The following is a 22,153-nucleotide window of genomic DNA, read 5'->3' on the forward strand; positions in this document are numbered from 1 at the left end:
AATGTCTATCGATTAAAATGACCCTCATCTTGCCAAAAAAAAACTCTCAAACCTGGTTCTTCCTTGAATGAGAGTAAAGAGCCTTTTTTCATTAACTTTCTGCCATCCACAACGGATTCGAACCTCAATCTACAGGTTGAAATCATTGTCCCATGCCACTAATCCACAGATCTGAACTAACAGAGTAACAACAGACAAAGGTGGTGAGAACTTGTCTATGTCTAACGGTGACCATTCGTCGCCCACTTCAGACTTCCCTACGAAACATTAATAAATTTACGAAATTTTGGCTCCGATTTCAGAACTTGATAAGCATCTCTCAAGTCATTAAAACTTATTGAAAATAAAAGTTGACGCCAGACTACATTATTTTAAGGATTTTGAAGTGTTATTTAATCATCGTGAGGGTAAATAGTTGATTTTTAAAGTTGATCATATCAACTACAATTTTTATCTCCCAGAAATTATGAATTTTTAGATTTTCAAGTTGGCAGTTTTGTAGTAGTGATGAAGACGTGGTGGTGGTTGTAGTAGTGGTGGTGGTTGTAGTAGTGGTGGTGGTTGTAGTAGTGGTGGTGGTGATGAAGATTTGGTGGTGGTAGTGATGAAGAAGTGGTGGTGGTTGTAGTAGTGGTGGTAGTGATGAAGATGTAGTGGTTGTAGTAGTGGTGATAGTGATGATGTGGTGGTGGTTGTAGTAGTGGTGGTAGTGATAGTGATGATGATGTGGTGGTTGTAATAGTGGTGGTGATTTTAATAGTGATGATGATGTGATAGTGGTTGTAGTAATGATGATGATGTGGTGGTTTTAGTAGTAGTAGTGGTGGTGGTGATTGTAGTAGTGGTGGTAATGATGATGTGGTGATTGAAGTAGTGGTGGTGGTGTGAAGATGATCATTCTCATCATCACTATCATTAATTCTACAACCTCCCCCATCACATCATCGTCACTACCACCAAAACCGTATCAGAATTACTACCACTACTACAACGACCACCACGATATCACCATTACAACTACAATCATCACCACCACCACTTCTATGAGCGCCACAGCGATATCACCATTTCAAATACAACCACCTCTACATCATCATTACTACCATTTCTATAACAACCACATCGTCATCATTACTACAACCAGCACTAACATATCCTCATCACCACTAACTACAGCTACCACCATCAGATCATCACTTCTACACCCACCACATCGTCATCATTACCACCACCGCACTATCATCACTACCACTCGTACTACAAATACCACCACCATCAGTATCACTACCATCACATCATCATCACTACCACTACCACCACCACCGTATCATCATTATTACCACTACTTCAACAACAACCACCACGATATCACCATTACAACTACGTTCAACCCTCATCACCACCACCCCTTCTCCAACCATCATCACTATCACCACAACTAATTTACCACTAACTAGAAAGTATTTGTTCACGCTTTACAAATAATAGAAGCAGGCGGCTATACCGTTGTTACTGCATGGGACAGCGTGGCTCAACGGTACGGTCTTTGCTTACCCAAAAGGTACCGAGTTCAATCACCCACCGCGCTGTGTGACCTTGAGCAAGTCATCTCGCCGTGGCTCCGTTTGCGGCTGTCGCCTGGGTTACTCCAGTCTTCCATTTGAATAGACCATAAAGACAAATTCCCCCATGGTGATGAATAAAGGGATTTTTTTATTATTTTTAGTGGTTGTGCAACTTATAAGTGGGTAGACTCGTATCGTGTATCTTTAACCCTCTCCTTACCACCCATAGGAAAATCTTCACATTCGTTAGCTACTATGCAACCAACAATTTTCTTATACTTACTTCTTTTGTTATAGTTAAGCTATAAAAACTCGACACTTTGTTGCAGAGCTCATTTTTCTGAACAGAATATAGAATATAGGTCCTACTCGTTACTATCTGTTTAAAAAATTGTTTGATGAGTATGAAGTTTCGGGTATAATTCTGAAAATAGCTGGTAAGGAGAGAGTTAATAAATTAATTGCAAAGCTCCGCTCTCTGGCAAACGTAAAAACAATAAATCTAACATAAATCTTTGAGCTATACAGCTGTAATCGTCCAAAGTCGATAATCCTTCCATATTGTCATCTTTCAATAATCAAATGACTTCTATAAAAATAACATGAAAGTTGATGATGGATAGTTGAGAGAGTAATATGGAGAGAAAGAGAGAGATGATATATATATATATACAGTGGACTCCGGATAAGACGATGCCCAGGGGAACCGAGAAAAAAATCGACTTATCCGAAAATCAACTTAACCGGAGGGTAACCAAATGAGCAAAAACTCATTTGAACAAAGCAACCCAATCTGGAATAAGTATGTCCCTTCATATCGCACGGTCTCTGTAGTGGTCATCAGAGGCTCCTACCCCCAATAGCCCCATAGAGGAATCAGAATACATAAAAATCGGAATTTGAGATTTTAAAAAAAGCGGAATCAACTTATTGTTATTGACTATGACATGCTTTGCAACAGAAAATGTAATAGACAATCCAAAAGTACTCAAATGATTAAAAATTAAAAATGTGTAAAAATGTACAGATTGTGTAAAGACTAAGAATGGGGTCAAATAATAGAAAACACACAGGTCCTGGCCGTCTGAGAGCAGAGCATTGAATGGATGGATTTAACCTTGTCAGGGCCCCCCCCCCCCCCCCCCCCCTCCTCCCACATACACACACCTAATCAAGCAAACGCGCGTGCCGGTACACACACACACACACACACACACACACACACACACACGGACACAGGGCTAAAATTAAATAGGGAAAGAAGCTGACCGTACTCAAATAATACTATTACCGATTGAAGCCAACATATAATATTACCAAGGTCATTGACCTCACGAATCGGAGTCATAATAATAATATAATAATAATAATAATAATAATAATATCTTCGGTCAACCCCCCTCCCAAACATAAAATATTATCCGACATCAGCAGCACACACTTTGAAGAGACTAATCAGACATACAATGTGTGTTGATTGACCATAGGAGATGACGAAATAAGCCATAGCTCACTTTTTTTCGCTAGAGATTTTTTTTTTTAATTTTCCTTGATGGGAAAGGTGAAAAGCGGAATTTTTGCCTTGAATGTGGAATGTATAGTGAAATTATTCCGCGAAAAGCGGAAGGGTAGGAGCCTCTAGGTCAAGGTCATGCTTCTTGTAAATCGAGACAGAAATAGCTGGTATGCCAAATTCCTATGCGATGATTTTCTGTCGCATGCCAAACTTTCCAAATGCATCGAATCTTCCTTTTCCGCGATAGGTTTGCCATTGTAGTTGTAGACTTGACTTGAATTCTTCTTGATAAAATTGATACTTATTAAGAGGGCCATTACATAGGATGGCATGGGATTAGAACCAAAAAAAAAATCTTGAACTTGAAGTTGCGACAATGTAAAATTTGAGATGGAGAAATTAAAGTTATTCAATACTGCTCATGTACATTGAACAAGGACGTCAGGCAAAGCACCTACATCACATCGATGTGCGCCAATCGTTCGCGGATATTCTTAACCACTTAAAATTCTTACTCTTACTGGTAGCTTTTTTAACCAATGGAAATACTTGTTTATTTGTGATTTTTTTTTGTAGTCATGAGTGATAAGAACATCGACTTAACCCTCTCGTGTTCAGATTCTTTTTGGGGGAGTAGATAATGAGTTCCCTATATGGCCATGTCAATCATGTAGACATCCTTTGATGATATAAGCCTACTCTTTGATATCTGTAGTCGCCTTTTCGTTTTCTACGGTCACTCATGGTTAAACTCCGCCCAGAAACGATTTCATAGGTCCGTCCATCACTAAATTTCAAACTTTTGTTCTCGTGAGTTCTTAAGTTTTTTGACCGAAGAACGATTGGCTACTGTGCATCTTGACCCTTCAACGATTGGTGGTTCTGGCAGCTCACGTGTAAACAGCCGTCAACAATGAATTGAATCATCGTTTAGGCAGTGGAAGACGGCCATGGAATAGTTGCGTCACATCGCCACGTTGTTGAATAAATTATCCAGGCATGGTCGATAGGTAAAAAAGCCAAATTATGTTCAAGTTACATTTGAAACAAACAAAGTATATCACTGATCTCGTCTCTTTGAGATATAAAGAATGATATAAAAATCAAGAAAATCGGCCGATAAATAAAAAAGTTGCTAAAAAAAGCTAAAATAAACAAAAGCAATTTTTAAAATCAAATTTATTCGTAAAACAGTTGGTTTTCAACCGATTTTTATGAAACAAAGACCAATGTACTTCTTTTTTCAAGCTGATTTCAGCAATGTGACTTTCAAATTCCTCAGAATTATATTTTTTACTTTTAGATTTTAGCTTTTAGGCCTACTCAATAAGGTGTTATATTCCTTGGCAAACAGAAAAAGATCACTGATAACAAAAATCATCAAACGCCAAATGGAATTTTTAGGACACATTATCCGCCACCCTGGTTTGGAAATACTCGCCTTGACTGGAAAGATGAATGGAAAAAGAATAAGAGGAAGACAAAGAATAACGTATTTGAAAGGGATAAGAACTTGGACAGATGAAGCTGAGAAAGGTGGCGCTGCTTTAATAGAATTGGCAAGAGATAGATCAGCTTGGCGGAAGATGACCTCCGACGTTTGCTTCAGATATGGAACTACATGAGATGAGATTCCTTGCATAACAATAGCGTAATACATCGACGGGGAGAAGCGTCTTTGTTTCGGCCAGCTGGATAGATAGCCTGTGATTGGTCGAAGACTTTGAAGACGCTTGATTCACAATTCTACACGAACGGACCCTGGCGGTCTATCAAAGAGGTGTTACAAATTTATTTACCGACTATTTTTCTTGGTGCTAAAATTACAAAGTAATAATTTCGCATCAGAAAATATAACTCTGAAGTTCCTATCTCTTTATTACAATAAAATTGATACCTCGAATGACAAAATCGACCCACAAATAAGGGAGTTATAAATTATTCATAATATTTTTAAAAGTTTACAATACTTGTCTTCAAAGTCATTTTTCATCAACAAAGTCGTAATTTTTTACCGATTTTTACCAAACAAAGTGCAATGTCAATGATTTTCACCCGCAAATAAAATAGGATTTAAATCGCAATTTCTGAAACATATTTTCTTTTCTGTCGGCAAATTTATAAAAATCAAAGCTGAAAACACCCTGCGGCAGTGACAGGGCCTGTCATTACCTTCACAACGATTGGATTTTACTTACTGAGGCCAGTCTTGGCTACCCCGCCCATGAATATTATGTCGTTGTCGGTTTTTGTCGGGTTGAATCTTAAAAGCGACATCGACTTATGTGGAGTTTTTTTTTTTACTAATGTTATAGTTATATAGGAAGAAGGGGGAGGGACCAAGAAAAAAAATCGACTTGGGTAAAAATCGACTTAGGCAACGTCGACGTATCCAGAGTGCACTGTATATATATATACATAATATATATATATATATATATATATATATATATAATAGATAGATAAGATAGATAGAGAGAGAGAGAGAGAGAGAGAGAGAGAGAGAGAGAGAGAGAGGGAGAAAGATAGATAGCTAGATAAATTAAATAAATAAATGTCCCGCGAAATTGCGGGATTTTTACTAGTATATATATATATATATATATATATATATATATATATATATATATATATATAGCGGAGAGAGAGAGAGAGAGAGAGAGAGAGAGAGAGAGAGAGAGAGAGAGAGAGAGAGAGAGAGATTACTTTGCCAGAGGGGTTATTTAATTATTTTTTTTGTCCGATCGTAGCCATCGTTAACATATAGCCTGACACTAGAACCCTCTAGGACTGGCAGTTTGACGTCATGTTTTAGGTTTGTATAGCGTCTAGTGAGATGTCGTTAGTAGAGCTCAAGGAAACAAGTTATTTCATTGGTTGAACTATTGAATACAACTCACGATTGTTTTCTTTTGTGGCAAAAGACTGGCATTTTGACGTCATTTCTTGGTCAGCGTCAGGCTATAACTTTACGATGGCTACGGTCTGATCCCTTTCCCTTTCCATTATCTACTCATCCAAGACCTCCGTAGTCTTGTGTCACTTTTAACATTTGGCGCCAGTCTGTATGTGCCAACGTCATACAAATGGGAGTGTAACCAAACAGGTGTCAAAATAAGGCACAAGACATGATGACTATTTTTGCGCGGATCCATCGTTTCGCAGCCTGGACGCTTATCACAAGAACATTTTAGACACGGCAAATTCAGCGGAAAATCAGGCCGGCGATTTACTTATCCTGCCGGCAAAACTTTTCATTGGCCGGCAAGGTCAACTGATTTTTTTTGATACATTGATAGGCCGTGCTATGGAATTAAACATTAGTGGAACGTTTAAAGATGCTTAAAGAGAGTTACCATATTCAACACAGACAGTCAGTAATACCAGAGAGCGGAAATGGTGTGATACGTGTTAATACTGAGAGGGACCTTATCGGATTCGTGATGTAGGTAATTTTAGAAAACTACTCTGACTGGTGTTATGAGCGTTTACAAACAAAACAAACAATTACAGTTGTTTCATGGTGAAGATCACCCCCCCCCCTCTCTCTCTCTCTCTCTCTCTCTCTCTTTCTCTCTCTCTCTCTCTCTCTCTCTCTCTCTCTCTCCTCTCTCTCTTCTCTCTCTCTCTCTCTCTCTCTCTCTCTCTCTCTCTCTCTCTCTCTCTCTCCTCTCTCTCTCTCCCCCCCCCCACACACACACACACACATACACACACACACACATAACCCTACACACAACATTCTTTTTGCCTCACGACGGGATTTACCACATGCATGTCTGAAGGATTTACCAATGACGAATGTTATCCGCAACGTTCTCTCAGTCTCAGGCATAGACTTTCACAGTAAAGTCTCAGGTAACTCATCGGGATTTACCGATCTTTATTTTTAGAACTGCGGGTTTTCCGTATTTCCTTCCGTATTTTCTTCCTTGTCACCTGTCAACAATGAGCGACAAACAACGTCAAGTTTGATGCTTCTGTTTGTATCCTGAAGTTCTCTCTAGTACCTGTTTGAACACCTGGGTTTGTTGTCATCATGCCATGCTATTGACAGCCTTGAATAACTCGTAGTAAAGGTTTGAGAAGTTACCTTGGTAAAATACATATTTTACTTTTAAACAGGTTGCAACATACTACCTATGCCTATGAATATGAATGAGAATGAGAGGCTTTTTCTTGTCGTGAATAGATTTTTACATCTCATTCACGATGAGAAAATAAAATAAATAAATAATATGCCCGAGGCATGAATCTCCACCGAAGTGGGCAGTTCCCGATTTACTAAGTACACATACCTAGATTTTGATTATCCGTTAGGAACGTTGTAGATTCAAATGGTCAAAGAGAGAGAGTAAGCGGTGACTGTCGCTTATATACGGTGGCCAACAAGATATGACGTCACAATCACAAACGGAACATCATGACAACAACTCACAACAACCTCGATCGAGATACTACACACCAACACACAAACACACAACATAAAAAGGCATACTGTTCCCTACATTCCTCCCCCTTCTAAAACAAACCTCATTCTCCAGTTTGACATCCTATAACGAAAAAAAAAAAAGACTTCTTACCTTATGAGGCGTTGCTCCAATTGAGCCATAAAACAGGGAAATAACAAACAATAAATCTCCCTTCCCGGGGGCTTGAAACTTGAAATAAAAATCCACAAAACATTACTGAAAATATCCATATCAGAACATAGTACTTATGAAAGTTGGACCACAATTAATAAAAGATAACATGTTAGGAGGGATGTAATATTTTAAATTTCATTGGGAATATAAGCAATCAAAATTGTAAGACAATATCAGTGTGGTTGCTTCCTGCACTTGTAAATGGGTGGATATGTCTCATTTTTTCTTTAAAACAATGCAGCTGAAAATTGAGCTTATTTAGTATTTACATTATTGCTAACAGGATAGGGGAGCTCTTTATTAATTGATTGACAAGATGATGATGACCAGGGATAATGTCAGAAATTTTTTTTTTTTTTTTTTTTTTTTTTTTTTTTTTTTTTTTTTTTTAAAGCATAGTCGGAACCATGTCCGTTACCAATTCATGTTAATGTCTATAATACAGGTCCTGCCACAAGGTGGTATCCATCATCATTTTGAAGCTTATGCTTCTGACTCACCTGATCGAGGTAGTAAAATACCTTCTGATGTATAGCCATAATTCCCTCCCTCGCCTGACTGAGGTGAATTCTCAGGTGTTCATGTTATCAGTTCATTAGGGGTACCACTACCCTGGTTTCCTGGCCCACATGGTCATCATGGTACCCTCATGGGTTCTTTCTCACATCTTGGCTTATTCTGATTCCATCATGTTGGGTCGGGTTCTTAAGCCATGATCAGATGGGCCTCTGGGTAGCTCTCTCCCTTCCTCGCCTGTGATTCCGAGGGTACCATCCCTGGTATCATCAGGTCTCTGGGTTCAGGGGGCTTACACCAGGTATCATCAAGCCTGTGATTCTGAGGGGTTCCAACCCTGGTATCATCAGGTCTTGGGTTCAGGGCACTTTTTTCAGCTGTCATCAAACCTGTGATTGCTTGGGGTGTCATCAGGCTCCCTGTGCATGGTGTCTGCTCCAGGTGTCTCTAGTAGTCCCTTGTGCCCTTGAGTCATCATGATGTGAGAAGTTTCTTAGTGGGGAGGTGAAACCTCTACCCTTTGATGGGGAGTGAGGCGTCACCTCTACCCTTCTCCTTCAGCCTTTGGTTCGAGTCCAGTATCATCAGGCTGAGCTTCCCTGGTATTTTCTTTGGAATTGAACCCCTTCATCACTGTCACTGCCATGTTGACAGTGGTGGCATCGACTCGTTGCTATTCTGCTCAGTTGATACAGACTGTGATGTTGCTCCAGACAGTCAAACATACTTTGTTTCTTTCCAGGGTCTGGGGTTTTTCTTTTTGTACATAGCAACAGAAATGAGTCATGACAGAGTTGGAGGCTTCTTGATTGACCATTCTTCTTAAAGCTTGTTTCTGTTTTTTACACATAACACTGCACCGAGGATTAAATCTGCAATGATGCTGGCAGGACTGATCAGGATGGCATTCAGTTATAAAACGTTTCTAATTTTTAATTTCTGTCTTCAAGGTGCACTTTTTGCCTCTTCTAATTCCATAGTCGAATTTCATCTTTTCAACTCTGTCCTGGGAAAGCTTGGAGTGCCAGTTCCCACAGTCTGTGTAGTCCAAACATCCTCCTTCTCGGCCTGGATGGTACTGTTGAATTGTATCAATGCTGCATGTTGCAGTTGTTGGCCGCCAAATCTATTCCTTAAAGCCCCATATGCTTCCTCAATATTTATGAAGACTGTTGATTGGTGGATACGCGATAGGTAATCCGCGGCTTTTCCCTCCAATGTTAAGTTTAAGAAATACAGTTGATCACGAAGGTGCTGGATATCATGATACTTCAAAAAATTTTGGAAACTATATACGAATGTGTCCCATCTTCCAGTTCCATCAAACGATATTGATCTTGGGAGCTGCACTCTGGATGGGGGAAGCATGTATGAGTATTCATTTGGCATCTCATAGTTGGGCTTGTTATCAGGGTTGCGGGATGCAAACGGGACGTCACGATATGGCAACTGTCTTGCTTCGTCTCTCCACTTCTGACGTTCGTTGTACATATCAATCACATTTTGGACATCACCGTACATCGGGGGCATCCTTCCTGATGGCATCGTATGCGCTGTCCTACTTTGCCTTACTGGATCTCTTCTACTCCTTTGCTCCTCTCTCATGTGCATTGGTGCTATATCTTCCTCTGAGAAGTGGAGGTAGGGATCCCTCTTGCGAATATTCACCGGGTCATAACCTTTACCTTGGAGATCCCCCTTAAAGGGATCCTGACCAAGTTTACCCCCCTGTGAAAAAGGCACCCCTTCTTGATCGGACAGCGGAAAGGTTGCTCGGCGTGACATGCTTGGTGAGTCGTGAAACTCTTCACGTGGGAAAAGTCTCATATCGCCATTTTGATTTACACCTGAAGCATCATTCGCCTTTCCTCGCGACTTATCAGTAGCAACCATTTCGGGTTGCGAAACGGCTCGTCGAGCGAGGTTTTTTTTGGTTCGAACGGTTCACCCCGCAGGTCTACGTTACTGCTACTCAAGTTATCCAACGGGCATGATTTATCCGGGGTACTAGCCTGGGAAGCTGCGGCAGCTGGTTCCTCAGGATTTACCCAAGCACCGGTAGACGGAACCGCAAAATCAAAAAGATCTAACATTTTGATGTTAGCAACCTTATCTTCCAAATCGTCTCTAGTTAGAAAACCCTTCTGAGCACGCAGGTCTAACACTTTGCGAGCCAGTGACTTGCTGATCAATGAAGATCTGGCAAGATCTTTGGATGAGATTGAGTTGATCATGATTTTTGAATCCATTTTAAATGAACTGAACAATATGAATAGATTTTGTCTCAGTGAAACTGCTCACATGGATTGAAACTAGGCCATAGCCAACTTTATGACAATTTAGGGTTTTCTATTCTTGTCATATTAGATTGGGGTATGTAGACAATTTGGTGACTGGGACAGGTAATTTGTGAGCTAAATGTCCCACATATTGGACGGAAAGAGTTTCAGGGAAACGTCCAATAATTAATAGGGGTAGTTAGGAGCATGTAAGTGAAGATGAACGCTTCTGTCTGGTGAGACCCAACTAGCCGCCTGTGTAGCTTGGTCAGCTAGTTAGATTTATCACTTACAACTTAGTCTAGTTAGTCTACCTGAGTTGAGTCCAGTTACTGTTGACTTTAAAACTAGAGATAGAGGTAATTGACCAGCAATCTGGGAGCCATGCAATGCATAGGAATAGTACTCCAGATGTCAGTCCTTGAGACTCTAGTCTCATGCATAAAAGATAAGCACCCTACCCTGTATGCATGGTGGGTCTTGATTAAACTCAGTTTAGACAGATTTCGACTTCTGTTGTAATCTTCTGGTATTAACACTTACAGCTTAGAGACTAGTCTGCTAGTCTACCTGAGTTGAGTCCAGTTACTGTTGACTTTAAAACTAGAGATAGAGGTAATTGACCAGCAATCTGGGAGCCATGCAATGCATAGGAATAGTACTCCAGAAAGCAGTCATTGAGACTCTAGTCTCATGCATAAAAGATAAGCACCCTACCCTGTATGCATGGTAGGTCATGATTTAAACTCAGGAGTTTAGACATCGACTTCGCCTTCTGATGGATATGTTTTCCAGAGTATGGATGTAAAGAGTTCAGATAAACATCCTATACTTAATAGGGGTTGTTAGGAACATGTAAATGAAGATGAACGCTACTGTCTGGTGAGACAAAACTAGCAGCCTGTGTAGGTTGTTCAGCTAGTTAAGTGATTTATCACTTACAACTTAGTCTAGTTAGTCTACCTGAGTTGAGTCCAGTTACTGTTGACTTAAGAACTAGAGATAGAGCTGATTGACCAGCAATCTGGGAGCCATGCAATGCATAGGAATAGTACTCCAGATGTCAGTCCTTGAGACTCTAGTCTCATGCATAAAAGATAAGCACCCTACCCTGTATGCATGGTGGGTCTTGATTAACTCAGTTTAGACATAGACTTCGACCTCTGTTGTAATCTTCTGGTGTTATCACTTACAGCTTAGAGACTAGTTAGCTAGTCTACCTGAGTTGAGTCCAGTTACTGTTGACTTAAGAACTAGAGATAGAGGTAATTGACCAGCAATCTGGGAGCCATGCAATGCATAGGAATAGTACTCCAGATAGCAGTCATTGAGACTCTAGTCTCATGCATAAAAGATAAGCACCCTACTCTGTATGCATGGTAGGTCATGATTTATTAAAATCAGGAGTTTAGACATCGACTACGACTTCTTGTGTAAGTAAAAACACCATGACACCTATTTTATGAGTGGTTCACCAGATCAGCAGATAGTTATAAGGAATAATGCATAGTAGGTCTCATCTCCTAGTCATTTAAAGCATTTCCAAATAACAATTCAATGAAAATGGGAAAGGTACTCACCAATATTTTGTTCCTTTTTTGTAGAGTGAAAATCTCTCTAAATATTATCGTAGTTAAATCACTGAAATACTGATAATTAGTTGAGAATTGCCGACCCCTAAAACGGCGAATAGCTGCAGAAATAGCAGTTAAGACCTCTCTGGTTGGGTAGCATCCACCAACTCCCATGTAATCCAGAGGAAAAATATCGCGGCGCATCTAAACATAATCCGTTGAAATTTTAGAACAATGCTAACTAACGACGGACTTGTTTACAGAACTCTTTTTTTTATGAAACTAATTCCCGTGCTCATGCACGTGGTGTCTCCATGCACGATTTTCATGGCAGGGTTCGAAATTTTACAGTTACACTAAAACCACAGTGAAAATTGTAAAACTTTATTAGTCGCAGCGCCAATTGTCGTGAATAGATTTTTACATCTCATTCACGATGAGAAAATAAAATAAATAAATAATATGCCCGAGGCATGAATCTCCACCGAAGTGGGCAGTTCCCGATTTACTAAGTACACATACCTAGATTTTGATTATCCGTTAGGAACGTTGTAGATTCAAATGGTCAAAGAGAGAGAGTAAGCGGTGACTGTCGCTTATATACGGTGGCCAACAAGATATGACGTCACAATCACAAACGGAACATCATGACAACAACTCACAACAACCTCGATCGAGATACTACACACCAACACACAAACACACAACATAAAAAGGCATACTGTTCCCTACATTCTCATTGAATTTTGGTTTGTTGAGGTGTTGACGCGATGTAATGAAATTGAAATGTCAGTAATGTGAAATGTCGCAGAGCACACCGAGTTCTGATTTTCAGTACGGTACGCATACTAAAAACCATTATAGGCTATTACTTTTAGCAACCACCACTATTAGTTATAGTTATGGTCCACGCTTACACTTACACATATTTGGGGGATCCAATGCCAATAACTCAGTTGGTAGAACACTCACTTCACACACAAAGGGACCAAGATCGATCTCTAGTGCGGCCGAGATTTTATCCAGCCCAGCAGTGATTGGGTTGCTGGTTCTGTCAGAGCTAACAGAAACTATCTACTTTGCGATAGACAACACAAACGTCCAATTAAAAGGATATCAATCAATTGTTGCTATTGTCCATTTCACGCGATGGAAACCGGATAAACTCCGGCTCCATGGATCTGAAGGACTACTTTATTTTTACACTTACTTGTTTGATAACTAATTTTATCCCCCCCCCCCCCCCCCCCTGCCCTCAATTTAAATTTTAGTTAAGGGATGTCGTTGCATCACAGGAATCAATGGCATATTGATCCAGAGCACCAGAAAAAAAAATCTAGAATATAAAAATCGTGATAGGGAGGTCCCAGGTTCAAGCCTCTATGACTTTAAAAAAGAACAAGTCATCAATGGCATGGGTCATGACCTTTGTGTCGCTCAACCCTCTTAGAACATGAGACTATAACTATAAGAACTGAACCACTTGTCGAGGGGTTTCTTTTCTGAAGACTTTCTACTTTTGCTCCACTTGAGTTTCTTGCAACTTACGTAACTTTGCTGGTTGCAAGACGAATGAATGTATAATTGTAGACCATCAATGAATGATAAATTGCTTAAATCCATAGATTTCTCTCATATTTTTGAAAAAGTTAACAGTTGCTACTAATCTGGCAAGTGATTATTTCGATTTCATATTTACTTTTGATTGTGGGTATAAAAAGATATGAGTTACCAAAATAGATATGTAAAAAAAAAAAAAAGATGCTTCAGAGCCTTCGTGTTTATTAGGCTGGGAAAATCATTTCCAATTCTTACATTTTTGACAATTCATGAAAAGATGTAAAGGATCGTGAGGAGAGAAAAAATGCATGAATTCATGACATTGTCAATGAGATAACCTAAATACAACCTCAAAATTTGATGTCACCTGTGAGTATACAGAAATAATGTTGGTGTTAAAATAAAATATGCATGTAATCGGGGCAAATATTGGACAAAGATAATTTAATTTTAATTTTATTTTATTATTTAATTTTATTCCTGGATTCAAAGATCTAGAATACACAGAAAGACTGAAAAAGATACGAATACCGAGCATGCAGTATAGGAGAGATAGAGGAGACCTTATCGAAGTGTTCAAATGCATGCATAATATATACTCTGTAAACATGACCCTTCTCAATCTTACCAGCAGCACCAGAGGACATAGATTCAAACTCTCCAAGGAAAGGTGTTCTCTAAACCTTAGGCAGAACTTCTTCTCAGATCGGGTAGTCGACAAATGGAACCGCTTGCCTGCAACAGTTGTTGACGTCCCTTCATTGCAGGCATTCAAGTGCTGTCTCGACGCTCATTGTGAAACAGAAAAATACTGTTTGTAGAGTTTAATTCAGACACCTCCTTCTACTATGTGGCATGCCCAGTTTTGAGAGAAGTGAATTAAATACGCTCACGAATGCACAAGAGCAGATAAAAGGCTGTAAAAGCCTACATAAATCTGGACTTATATCATATCATATATCATATCATGTCATATCATATCACATCATTTCCACTCCTTTCCTGTGCCAAGAATTGATAGATATCCTTTTATTTATTTCAGATCCAAGGCTGACATTACATAACCATTCAAACATGGATCATGCGACTAAATATGATGTGTCAAAAACGTTTCCTGAAGTTGAAAGAAGTCCTGATCCTGACTTGACCCAAATGAAAGAAAACACCGTTGATGTTCCGTGTAAGATGGCATTTAATTAAGATCTAGGACTAGGACCCACCACCTCAAAACAATATTATGACAGGAGGATTTATCACTCCAGTCAATACATTTCCTAACTAGGTCTATGAGGTGCGGCTATGTGGTCTAGTGGTATGACAATCACTTTTGGATCAGAAGGTCCTGGGTTCAAGCCTCGCACAGTGCATAGTTGAGTCCTTGGATAAGACTCTTTACTCCCATTTTCTCACCGTACTCAGGTGTAAAATGGGTACCTGGCCATTAACAGCGTTGTCTCTGTCCGAAAAAAATTGTAATATCGCCTAACAAGTGTCATGTCTCGTCCTACGTGTTTAGTGTTGCAGTTGGCCAGGGACCCCTTGTAAAGCGCTTTGAGCACGTTTAGTGGATATTGCTCTATATAAAAGCTCAATTTTTATTTTAAAAATTTTTTAATATATAGTTTAGCTTAGATACTGTTCTCGATATCGACCTTCAAAGTCATCTCCCTCTGCATTTACACACGTGTTCCAACGATGTAGGACCCTTTGGAAGCAGAGATGTATATTATGTCCTCTTTTGGGTTTTACCTTCAATGCATTTTGCAAATTTGTTGTCATCTCCTGGAGATTGTGAAAGCATCATCCTTTTAATGCCATTTTAAGTTTAGTGAAGAGGACAAAAAAATTTCAGGGAGATCGATCCAGTGAATTATGGGGCGTGGGGGTGTCATTTGGTTTTTAGCTAAATAATTTTGCTCACGTAAAGATGTATTTTGACTTGGCATTGTTATGAAGAAGGTACCAATTTTTAGATACCCAAATTTCAGGTCGCTTTTGTCTCAAAGTTTTGTCTAAGTTTTTCTAAAATTCAGTGTAAAATACTGATAAAGGATCGGATCTGGTCACCCAAATTCTTATGAACAATTCCTCGACATTCATTAAAGATATTAAAAAACTATACGCATGAGCCTCATCCTACTCTTCAGACAATGAGGCGAATTTGGAAACAACCCTTCAGTTGATTGAGGGTCACTCTCTTAATCGTAACTTTCAGACCCATCACCAATAATTATCTTTCACGCTAACTAACAGTGCATCCTCCTCACTGTCTGTCCTCACGCCTCTGTGAAATTATGTGGTACCGGATTTGCCGCAGTTTTCCACATTCAAAGGCAGCTTGTCAGAATGTTATGGCAGGACCCATGTGAAATTCTAAATTCAATACAAATGCTGTCAATTGTTATGAAAATTTGCTAGAAACTTTATTTACAGTTTTGTCAGTCACAATATAGTTTTTGGTCGACCTGATCCAGGCTTGTCATGTCACCCACTAGACTTTAATTTTGCTTATCATTTGAACTACTGAGTCAGGGACATGCAGCCTTCGCCATATGCAATTGTTAGCATATTGAAGGATTCAGTCGCAGTTTTACCCAATAGAAAACAGTTTTAGAATGATATGTTTTTCTATGAATAAATACATGCTCAGTTTCAATGCAAACTTGTTGTTGAAAAGAGAATTTATGAGAAATTAAGAGAGTTTATCATTTTTAAAATGTCTGGAAGATTTGAAAATTTTGTGTTTGGATCTGGTCAACCTTGTCTGAAAACTTGTTGACTCCAGGAATAGATACAACAGAATTTTATAGTAGAACGAAACTTCATCAATGTTTATAAACATTATGTTTTGTTGCGGTTAATGGGATTGCTTACAGAAATGAAAAATAACAGTTGATGTTTATTCTCATTTTAACACCAAATTCCCTTTAAACGTCTGATTCAGAACGACATAATACTGGTTTGAGGTGGAAGGACACTTTATTTTCTAATGATTTATTTTTAAGACTATTCAATACTAGTGTTATTGCAAATAAATATTTTCCCCCCTGTAAAATATGAATGCTCCCATACCCGTTAGTCCAGGGGGTCCTGATAAATCAGTTGGTAGAGCATTCGCTTCACACGCAAAGAGAGTAAAAAGAGTCAAGATTTTTTCCAATCCCCTGTCCACCCAGCAGTGATTAGGTAACTGGGTTTGATAGACCTGGTAGAAAGTTCTTTGCAATAGACTAATGTCCCATCCAAAGAGTGGCAAGCAATTGCTATTGTCTGTTTCACACTATAGAAACCATGAAAAACTCTGCACCATGGGTCTAGTAGCTTTGAAGGGGAGGGGGGGAGGAAGAGGAGATGGAGAAGAAGTTGAAGAACAAGAAGAAGAAGGAGGAAGAGGAGAAGAAGAAGGGAAATGAGGAGGAAGAAGATGATGAGGAGGACAAACTCAATTAATATTCATAATTCATTTGATTTCATTCTGTAGTTATCCCGGAATGTGAGGTGTTTTATGAAGGAGGACCCGACCGTGGCCAACTTTATGCTGATTGTCGGAAAAACCCTGGCCATTCAAGTTTCATTCCTGTAAACAAATTCACGATGAAGGACCTTCCTCAAGATTGTCAGATGGGACATATCATGAACTACATAAAATCAATATGTGACAGAACAGTAAAAATAACAGTGAATTACTGTAGTGAAAACCGTCCTGCTATGTATCCGAGCAAAGCTCCTTATCCCTACAATGAGTTTCGGGGGAAAGGTCGTGTAACAAGATGTGGAACAGGGTATATTGAGAATATTCTACCCTCTCTAATCAAAGGCAGATGCCCTTGTCATATCTGTAAAACATCTGATCAGCCAGAAATGGAATATCTAGTTGTTCAGATTTCCACAGCAGCTCATGTCATCTTTGATGGTGCAGAGGCGAGTCATGTTGTGTGTGAATTATTCTATGACTCTGATGACTCACTTGGTATAAAACATCTCTATGGGGTGAATGAATGGGACTTCAGCGAATATTGCAACTGGCGTTTAAGCAATGAGTCCATTTCCTGTGATGATAGTGTTGATGACAATAGCACAAGATTAGAAAAATGCTACTATGATGCAATATTGATAAAGTGTGTAACTCACGATCCACAACTCATTGCACTCATCTTAGATATGAACACTGAAGCTAAAATCCCAAGTTTCCCGTTAGAACTGATTGTGTCACATCCTCATGGTAATAGCAAACAAATCACCTTTGGGAAAACCCTGAGGCATATATTGCCAATCCCCATCAATCATTCATGTGACACTCCATTCAAACTTGGTCCTCACACAAGATGCCAGTTGTTGAAGAATGCACCACCATCGTCAAAAGAGGCATTTCAACTTCTAAGCAATATTGCTTCTTCCAATTTACAAGGCGATGTGCTCACAATTACAGAGACATTGACAGCCTTTCTTCCTGACAGTGCAGCGTATGTCTACCAAGTAGTGAATAGCATTGGAGAAAGTCATGTCTATTGTAGGAGATGGGTCCAATTTCCATCAGGGACTCGATTCGTACTCGGAAATGGAAGTAAAAAGGATTCAATTGCTTTGATGGATGTAGAATTTCAGTTGACCAAACCTGACGATGAAGACTTAGATGTGTACAAGCCATTTTACGTCATATACGACATAGACACGTGTCCTGGATGCAGTGGAGCACCAATCATGATCATGGATGAAGAAGGTCCGTATATTAAGTGTCACTCTGGGGCTCTGAAAGATGGGACCAACGTGAGTGAAATTTCTTAACGCTCTTCTTACTGAAGGAATATTGTCAGATTCATTATGATACAACAAATTGTTGCTCATTCAGATTCCTTGTGAACATCACAACTTTTGAAGAACTATTTTCGTTATAATTATAAGATTTTAATGCTGTTTTGTACAGCTTGTTTTGCTGAACACAATTATGTACATACGTATAGTGTCTACTTATTCCTTTTAAATTAGAGACTATAGATTCAATTTTCATGTGCCCACTACTCAAGAGGCCAACCCTTGATAAAGATCAAATTAACTGTCAAATCTTAGTTTATTGTCTAAAATTATCGAGAAAGTGGTTGCAAATTATAAACATGAACATCTACGAGATAATAAATTCTATTCTAACTTCCAATCTGCCTCCAGAACAGGTCATAGCACTGAACGTTTACTTGTGCATCTACATAAGGATTTTGTTCATCACTTGGTTAAACAAAAAGTGTTATTATTGTTTTCTCAACCTCAGAGGCCCTTTGATATCATTGATCAACATATCTTTCTTGCCAGATTAAAAAGTGTAATATGGCATCGATGGGGCAGTTTTAAATTGTTTTTTTTTCTTATCTGAGTGGTAGGGGGCAGATTGTCAGCATAAATCTCAAACATGTCTCTGATACTGTTCCTTTATTTTTTGGCGTTCCACAAGGATCAATGTTAGGCCCTCTTCTGCGCCTCTGAATGATGTCATTAACTTTTTCTGCTGGCTTTCATTTTTACACTGATGATACACAACTTTACATTCCTATTGACTCGTGTGGTGAGTACGAAGTTATTTGAGGTTGGTCTCGTGTATCATTGCCGTTAAAGACTGGATGAAAATTAACAAATAAAAATGAAATAATGACATAACTGAAATACTATTGTTGGAAAACAGCTGTTCAAAAAATGTAATAGCATCTACCCATATTAATATTGTAGATTGTAAAATAAGTATTTCTAGAAACAGTGTCCAAAGTCTTCATGTTTATTTTGACTCATGTTTCAAAAAGTTTTCAAAACTGTAATTTTTATTTAAAGAGAATCTTCAGTGTAAGATCAATTCTGGATACTTATTATAATATAATAGATATATGACAAAACTACTAGCACTAGTATCATCTCTTATACTTAAATTTATTGTAACGCTCTTTTGACAGCTAGCCCCAAGTATGCTTCGTTAGATTACAGAAGATACAAAATAAGACACTCTGATCAGTTACACTTAAACATTCAAAAGGTTACATTGCTGATACTTTACATGAGATTCTCTTTCTCCCTGTTCAGTAAATAATAGAGTACACAAGTCTTTTATATGCCTATAACTGTTTTTACTAAAGTAGGTCCTTCTTACTTACAATAACTCATTGAAGTCATACACCTAGTTGTGTTTTTAGATCATCAGAATTTGTTTTGATGAAAGAAATATACAGTTTTGTTACTTGTCACCAAAAAGCTTTTACTGTACAGCTACACGTCTGTGGGACTCTCTCAGTTTTAGAACAAAATCTGCTCATAGTGTTCTAACATTTAAGAAACATCTTAAGACTAAATTATTTTATAGCATTATTTAAAATTGATGTATTTTGATTTTGGTAGTCTTTTTAATGTGAAAAAGTGTAAGCGTGTTTGTGTGAGTGCGTATGAGTTAATTGTAAAGCACTGATGTGTATGTTTAGGCACTATAGAAATATGTTGCTATTATTTTTATTATTATTACAATGCAACATGCATTTGACAAACTACATGGGACAGCCGGAAAAGTTTGCGGAATCTGTGTTTCGACGAATATGTGAAACAGCTGTAAGACAAGAGACACAAACTGTGATGTAGTCTACTGTACAAGTATATTATCTCAATGTTTGTGCGTCCTCATCTTGTAGATTCATACCTTTTTATTGGCAAATAATGAATATCATTCACTCCTGAGTTACCCTTAGACAAACAAAACACACGCAACACCACACGGCATGCAGGATAACATGGTAGGATGTGGGAGAAACGGTAAGAATGGAGGGGGGATAGCACGTGTCTACACACACAGGCAAGCACTTAAGATGGCTATGCATAAGACTGACCACAAATTATGTCACATGACATGACCACAAGTCACAAGTTAAAAAAAATGAAAAGTGAGTTGTCGTAATTGGTGCTCAAGGAAATAAATGATTCCATTGCTTGAGATATTAAATAAAACTCGCAGTAATCAACTTTTTTTTTCGTGATCATCGTCTTGTTTTATGACTTAAATTCTTTTTTTTTTTCCTTGTCAGTTTCAAGCTATACAATCACGAAGGCTATGTAACTTGCTCTGCTCTCTCTCTCTATGGCCAGTGTGTTGACCCCAAGTCTCAGTTTAGTTCCTCCAAACCGTTCGTGGATGGCGTGAAAAATTTACTAAGAGTCAAGAGAATGAAGGAGATAATTGGGGAATTTTGTCCTTGTTCGTTGAAACCGCGAATTTGTTGAATGCGTGTTCGACAAATGCCTGTTGCACTGTATCATTATCATTACTATTATTATGGAGAGTGTGCTCCTTGAATTTACTTGTGTTCCATATTTGAAGCAATTCCTCTTTGTTTTACTTTTTTTTTTTCAGTGCTTTTATTGTAATTCCGGAATGACTTTTTAAAAATTTTCGATTTTGTTCCTTTTTGCTGACACTGATTTGACCTAAATGCTCTCAAGCGCTGTAAAACCCTATAAAAAACCCCACTCATTCCCTTTCAATTGGCAATTGTTATACTTGAAGAGAAGTATTAGAAGAACATCCAAAGTCCCAATTCCAGCGACTCCTTGTTTGTGAGATGCTGCCATGGTAACACGACCAAGATAACTCTTGATGCTTCGCACTCATTGTCAAAACATAAAATTTTCACAGAGAAGCTGATGGTTATTACCTATTCACACAAAGAGACATTGGCAGCCTTCTCTTCCTTCTGACATCGGAATTTTTGACTCGAATTTGTGAATTTTAGTCTTTCATGATACAACATTCATCTTTATTTAATCTACCTTTTCTTTTATAATTATAAATATTATATAATTGCATTATACAAAATTTTTCATATATATATATATATATATATATATATATATATATATATATATATATATATATATATATATATATATATATATATATATATATATATATATAATATATAATTGATATTAATATTTGAGAAGCTGTCTATTACTTTTATTTTTATTTCATTTACCAAATTGCTTTATAAAATCACGTAAATTGAAATATACTATTTTTTAAATACAATTTATTTATTAATTTGTGTAATTCACATTTGTAAGAACTAACCTGCTTATGGATGAATAAAGTTTTGTTTATTTTATCATTTATTATTTACACATGTGACAGTCTCGGGGACGGGGGGGGGGGGAGAAATAATTGATGATTGGGTGGTTTGTTTGTTTTGTTTTTAAGGATTTTAAGGCGCTTGCAACAAATTTAGGTTATATCAGCGCCAGTAAAAAGGAAATTGGGATAGTAAAAAGTTCTAAAATTACAATTAAAGCACCCAAGAAAAAGTAAGACAAAGGGGAACTGGGAACAAATAGGGATCAGAGGTAGAGAGCACACCACCAATGTAATTAGTTTGAGATCACCTATAAGTCTCATCCGGACAAAAGCACAAGATCCAACAAAGAGGAATACACTCAAATGCTTACATTATACATTCAAAATAACAAATATAATAATACATAT

General features: G+C 38.2%; 1 protein-coding gene across 2 annotated transcripts; it reads left to right on the top strand.

The window, feature by feature from the left end:
• The first annotated feature begins 7,001 nt into the window (after window positions 1-7,001).
• On the top strand, window positions 7,002-21,477 carry LOC144968204 (uncharacterized). Of its 2 annotated transcripts, none has more exons than XM_078906319.1 (3): window positions 7,002-7,160; window positions 14,699-14,836; window positions 17,138-21,477. In XM_078906319.1, the coding sequence occupies exons 2-3, from the start codon at window positions 14,731-14,733 to the stop codon at window positions 18,439-18,441; spliced, it is 1,410 nt and encodes a 469-aa protein (XP_078762445.1). In that variant the 5' UTR covers window positions 7,002-7,160; window positions 14,699-14,730; the 3' UTR covers window positions 18,442-21,477. The 2 variants fall into 2 exon arrangements, with proteins under 2 accessions (XP_078762445.1, XP_078762446.1); XM_078906320.1 differs by having other exon boundaries at window positions 7,012-7,178.
• The last annotated feature ends 676 nt before the right edge of the window (window positions 21,478-22,153 follow it).

This window comes from Berghia stephanieae, chromosome 3, assembly GCF_034508935.2.
Source record: "Berghia stephanieae isolate SIO BIC M18660-M18661 chromosome 3, UCSD_Bste_1.3, whole genome shotgun sequence".
Taxonomy (NCBI): Eukaryota; Metazoa; Mollusca; class Gastropoda; order Nudibranchia; family Aeolidiidae; genus Berghia; species Berghia stephanieae.